A 6,368-nucleotide genomic window follows, 5' to 3' on the forward strand; every position below is an offset into this window, starting at 1 on the left:
TAGCAGGCAATCTTTTATATTCTATAAAAGAATAAATTCAATTTTCATTTTTTTTCTTTTTTTTTTCTCTATTCATTCTCTCTCAAAACCCTCCATCCACTTTACCTTTCGCCCCCAAACGCGTGGATAATTAGTATGTTTGAATGCCGAGCTAATTTAGAAACAACTTTTATGTGATTGTTTACTATACCAGAACACCGCTGTATAATTCATTTAAAGGGATACAGTGTTAGTTCAATGGCTCAGTGATTAAAAATGTGGATGATTTGATCTTCACTTCCAGTATAATAATACCAACAATGATCGTTTTTAAATAATAATAAAAAGTACAATTCATTTCAATGATATTATTTGTGACTTCAAAAAAAGTTATGGTTTCACATGAGCTTAACCTAAAAACTTGAGCCAAGAATCCAGATGAAAAACACATTCCAGTTGATCATCAATCAAGTTAATGAAGTAATCACTATGGTTTTCAAACACAGTTGACACACCAAGGCTAATTAGGTTTCAGGAGAACAACACCGGAGAGAAAACTCCAAACCCTATTACATCCACTATAAATCAACTAAAAAATTCAAAATCTATATTTGACAACAAACAAGACATCTTATATACATTCTTTCACCTATATGATGTTTCTTCAAACAGAGTGGTCCCTGAGATAGATGCTCCTATTTCAACCTACGACAACAGATCCCCTTTCTTGACTCCACCTTATCCGTTTCATTTGAGCTGTTTTCAAATACAAGATGCACCTTCGAATCCACATAGCCTTGCGACAAAACAATGATGGGGAAAATGATTAACATGTTTGTTTAACAGCCTCAAATAGCATCACAGCAATTTTGCAACTTCAATCACCATTATGAACAAAAATAAAAAGCTAGAGTTCACACACCAGTTCTTTGTTTTTCCGAGCATCTAGCAACCATCTTTGATTCCATGTTCGGAGTGAGTCTCAAGTGCCCCTACAATCACCACAGTTGTGTCATCTGGATTGAAGTTTATACCACCTCTGAACCTGGACTGGCACTAACATGTTTAATGCCAAAATCATCATCCTCTAGATCGCTGAAAGATATGTCTTCTTCATTGACAATAGGGAGTGTTGTTCCACCATATCCCCCTAAGTCAGAATCATCCTCAGGCCAATCATCGTCGTCGTCATCACCATAGTCTTGAATGATAATTTGAGACCGTCGACCACTTTTCAGATCCGTGTTTACATTTTTAATAATTGGATTTTCTTCAATAACTGACTTATCAGAGAAATGTGATCCAGAACTTTCGACTGTGTGCTTCTCAGACTCATTATCTGCCCTCACGGACAAAGAGTCTGTTCTATATCCGTATGTCTGGTGAGGCATGTCATCAGAATAGGTGTCATCTGATAAGCTGGGAGTAGAATCATGATGCTGAACATTTTCTCTTGAGTAGAGATCACTTCTTCCGAATATTTCAAATTCAGGCTTTGTCTGTTTGTGCAATTCCTGCATCCATGTCGCTCTGGCTTCCATGACCTGCAAACGTTGAAACTAAGATATCAAAAAAGTTGATCCACCCATTAATGTAGATGTAAAATATTAGCTGAATGTAGATTAGAGCATGTAAACTTAAGGCATGAGCATTAGAGACAAATACTGCTTGTGATGAACGAACCAAACTAAGAAAAGAAACACTTCAAACAAATATTCTCCATATGATGAACGTACCAACACTTCAGAAAAAGGAACACTTCAACAAACCTAACCTCTATCAAATAAAGCAAATATTCTCCATAGTAAAATAATAATAGATTTAACGCATCCCAATTACAAACCTTTCCCTTTATAAATAGCTACTGCAATTTGCAACACAAAAGAATAAACAACTTCCACTAGTAATTCAATTATTAGCCAGCAAATCAAAATGTACAGTGTAGGAAAAACCAAGTCCCACATAGAGGTAAAACCTTACTAGAGTTTATAAAGAGAAACACTCTACACCATACAAGTTGGTTTCCTAAGGTGGTTAGACCCAATATAAAAACTTAATATGGAATCAGAGTCTTTCGATCGGGTCACCCGCCATTTATATCCATGCACAAAGCCCTTATTGTCGGGCGTGATGGGGTGTGTTGGAAAAACCAAGTCCTACATAGAGATAAGGCATGACTAGAGTTTATAAAAAGTGACACTCCTCTTCTTACAAGCTAGCTGATTTTGTAAGATTGAGATAAACTCAATATAAAAACATAATACATAGCTATAATAAGTCGGGGGAATATAACAAGTATTAAAAAATATACTTTTCTTCTCAGGACTTATAAAATGTGAGGCTATCTTTAGATATCTAATGGAAGGTAGAGAAGACTGCAATGTAACAGAATGGAATGAAATAAAGTTCTTGTTTCATTGTATGAGAATTTCAATGAAGGAAAAGACTACTTCCATCCTATTCCACCCAAAGTTACAAAGCAAATATTCTCCATGGTAAAACAACAATAGATCTAACGCATCCCAATTACAAAACCCTTCTCTTCAAAAAATAGCTGTAAACATTGTAATTTGCAATCCAAAAGAAGATACAACTTCCACTACAAATTCAATTATTAGCCAACCAATCAAAATGCACAGCTAAAAAAAGTCAGGGAGAATGTAACTTGTAGACACCTAATGCATAAACAAGCACACTTTTCTTCTCGAGACTTATAATCTGTGAGGTAATATCCAGATATCTAATGGAGAGTAGAGAGGACTACAATGTAATAAAATGGAATGAAATTACTGTTCACTTGTTTCAGAATTTTAATGAAGGAAAAGACTTTCCATCCCATTCCTCCCAAAGTTATAAAGCAAATATTCTCCATGGTAAAAACATTAAAAGATCTAACACATCCTAATTACAATAGAATGGAATGAAATAAAGTTACTGTTCCGTCATTTGAAAATTTTAATGAAGGAAAATAGTTTTTCTATCCCATTCCACCCAAAATCCAAGATATGTTAAGATACTTCAGAGATCACCTAACGGAAGTAGTCATTTAAATATTCAGAGACTAAAATGGCTTATCTTGTAAAGCACATACACAGACACACAGTGAGTTCCCCAAATAATCAGGAAAATACTGAAACATCTAAACATTTAGAATCTAGAAATGACAGCACAATAAACTTGAACCTCTGCGAAGGACTTAAGATTATATTAAACATATCGGCATTTTCAGTTCGAATGATTAAGCCACAATATACAAAGAGGGCCAAGCAGCACAGACCAAAGGAATAGATGCAACAGCAAGGTAACTTTCACACTGCATATTAAACCGCCTGCCTGGTTTATAATCATTAATAGTTTACACCAGTGTTGTTAGAAAATCGGTATAGTGCCATATACTGCTAGTATGTATTTGAATTTGGGGTAGCTGATATGATATGTCAGCTCCGGAATTTGCAGTATATCGGCACATTTTGATATATAGGTTATCGTGCGGGACATAGTGAATAGCGGATTGTTACAGTATAGAACCAGAGAGAACTTCATTGGACGACTCTTCCCAAGTAAAGCCCCAAAAGACAGCACTGAAAATCACCTATTTCTAGAAATACTGGAAACATCTGTTCAAAATTACTTCATTTAAAACATCTGCGTGAAAGCCAAAGCATACTGCCATAAAACTGACCCGTGGTGTAGACAAAACCTCTGAATCTTGTTTATTAAGCCTTGAATGCAAAAGTACAAAATAGACTTTCCAGAAGTAACTTTCACTCATATGACAAGGGCACAGTTCAATTCTGAGTGCAGCTAATCTCGGAGCAAGTCTTTCAACGACCAAAGCATGCTCTTGTTGTTCTTCGGACATGTAAAAATCTACAACAATCAAAATTTTCATCAATATCATTACACAAACCAAAACATGTAACAGATGACCAAAATAATTTAACCAAATCAAAGAACAGATAAATCTATCCTATGAAAAAGTCCACCATAGATAATAAAAAATAGTAAAATAAAACCAAAACCAGCAACATAGCACATTATCGAAAGGCATCTAAAATAAGGTACAATTCACCTTCAGCAACGGATAATTAATAACCAATTTCAAACTACAAAAAATGTAACAATGATCATGTGAAATGACTAATGCTATGAATTGAAGAAGATTACCATCGGTATCATCTTCCTCATCAATAGGAAAATCCAGCCACGTCTCAGGATGCATAGCGATATTCAAAGCGAAGGTCAATACCTCCTCCGTAATTCCAACCGCGGATGGGATATCAAACTCCTGGTCCCGGTCTCCATCCGAATCGGATCCAAATGTATTCGAATTCGGGTCAGGATCATCCTCGCGGAGCGCACCTTGTTCCATATCCAAAGATGGATTCGAGATTACAGCGTCATCAAATTGTCGCTGATGATGTTCTTCTTCTAGTTTGCGAGGGAAAGTGTGATCGGATTGAGAAGTTGTTGGGGGAGGAGCGAGAAACGAAGCCATTCCCCAAAATTGACGAGTTAGGGTTTGTTTGATTTCATCCAGGTCTTCTTTAACACCACGACCTTGCGTTTCATCGTCATCATCATCATCGTGATGATGCTGTTGTTGATGTTGTGATTGTGATTCAATTGCATTATCTTGTGATTGATTTTGTTGAGGGTAATTTCTGGGGGAGGGTGTTGGAGGGTTGGTTACGACGTCGTTTTCAATGTTACCTTCATCGTCGAGTCGGAGAGAGTTTGCAAGGGAACGAGCAAGCCATGAAGACATTTTTGGTTTTCCTTCTTTTTTTTTTTAAATAAAATAAATAAAAATGACATGCGAATGGTTTATCGGTGTTGAGAATCTTTGATGTTAAAGGTGGGAAAGGTTGTGTTGTGGGTGGGATCGGGTGGTTTGTGGACTACGGTGGTCGTCTGCTCTAAGGATCTTTGTTTTTCTTAATCTATAATAATACTCTATTGATGGTGGTAAAAAATAAAATTTAAAAATAAATAAGTAGGATTCCTGGTCTCTCTCCTATCAAATTTATAAATCCAGTTGATATAAAAAGCAGACATGTTTTTGTTTTTCTAATATGAATTAGATATCTTTGATTCTTTAATGTGAATTTTAGAGAACAAATACTTGAGTTAAAAGGACCACTATAAAGATAAAAAAAAAATTCACAAAAAAATTTAATAATATTGTGTTTAAGGTTGAGCAAAATAAAATTTAGAATTAAATAAAAAAAAAATTCTTATCATTTTATTCAAGTGTTCTTTAATAAATAATTTAATTCAAGTGCTTTTATGTAAAGATATTATTTTGTTTTAAATTATAATAATGTTTTTAAAAAAAGATTATAAATATATTTTATAAAAATTAATTTAAAATAATTTGCTATAAAATAATTTAGTTTTTAATTTTTATATAAAATATTTTACCATATTTATAAAAAATATTTTTAAATAATTTGTATAAAAATTATACAAATTTTTTAATTTTTATAAATTAAAAATATTTTACTATACAAAAATATAATCTCAATAATTATCTATTTTTTTCTTCTTCATATTTTTTAATTAATTAGAACAAATTTCATTTATAAGAATAATATTTCAATAGTAAGATGCTTATAAAAGTTCATCCTAAAAACAGCCAAACAATATACTCACGGATCAGTTGATTTCGGATGAATAAGACAACAGGATGGAAAGGCACGTGCCGCATAAAATATTGCATTGGATTTGAAAAAATGTTACTACTTCCTGTATAATAAAACCAGGCAGCTTTCTTGGATAACAAAATTAGTTGAGGGAATAAATTTTAACCGTCGGATTGAAATCGATTGATTTATTGTTTTTTTTTTAAATAGATCGGATCAGATGTCTCGTTAATATAATCATTTAATTTAGATAATTTAAGATTGTTTCGATCGGATCCAAATGATTATTTTGAACTCGTCAGAAATAAAACATGATTGAATTTAATTATTATTTTTTATTCCTATAGAAATAACGGTTATAAAAATGGGTTTCATAACATTATCAAGTTATTATTATTTTAATAATTTAATAGTGTTATAAAAATTGATAGCTGATTCAAAATCTAAGAATGTTTATTTTTAACCGAGTCGAATCAACTAGAACTTGATAAAGTTGAACCTAATATTTTCGTGTAACAATTGAATTAATTATTTTAAAACTACTTAAAGTGCAAGTAAATATTTTCGTGTAACAATTGAATTAATTATTTTAAAACTACTTAAAGTGCAAGTAATCTCATTATAAATAGAAACTAACTCATCACCCTGAACAACTTTGGTAATACAATTAAGTGCAGTTGCACAATGCAATACATTTTTCTTCTTCTTCCAAAATTTGTATTCTCTACAACCTAAATTTATATT

At 32.8% G+C, this 6,368-nt stretch overlaps 1 protein-coding gene across 2 annotated transcripts; it reads right to left on the minus strand.

Moving 5' to 3' along the window:
* Nucleotides 1-418: 418 nt before the first annotated feature.
* On the minus strand, nucleotides 419-4,859 carry LOC127088002 (uncharacterized). Of its 2 annotated transcripts, XR_007790100.1 has the most exons (4): nucleotides 4,147-4,857; nucleotides 3,662-3,849; nucleotides 902-1,523; nucleotides 419-775 (listed from the first exon to the last, which is right to left on the minus strand). XR_007790100.1 is itself a non-coding variant. In XM_051028914.1 (3 exons), exons 1-3 carry the CDS (start codon nucleotides 4,745-4,747, stop codon nucleotides 1,008-1,010), a joined length of 1,305 nt encoding a protein of 434 aa, XP_050884871.1. In that variant the 5' UTR covers nucleotides 4,748-4,859; the 3' UTR covers nucleotides 419-1,007. The 2 variants fall into 2 exon arrangements, 1 of the variants encoding a protein (XP_050884871.1); XM_051028914.1 differs by having other exon boundaries at nucleotides 419-1,523; nucleotides 4,147-4,859.
* Between the last annotated feature and the right edge of the window lie 1,509 nt (nucleotides 4,860-6,368).

This window comes from Lathyrus oleraceus, chromosome 5, assembly GCF_024323335.1.
Source record: "Lathyrus oleraceus cultivar Zhongwan6 chromosome 5, CAAS_Psat_ZW6_1.0, whole genome shotgun sequence".
NCBI lineage: Eukaryota > Viridiplantae > Streptophyta > Magnoliopsida > Fabales > Fabaceae > Lathyrus > Lathyrus oleraceus.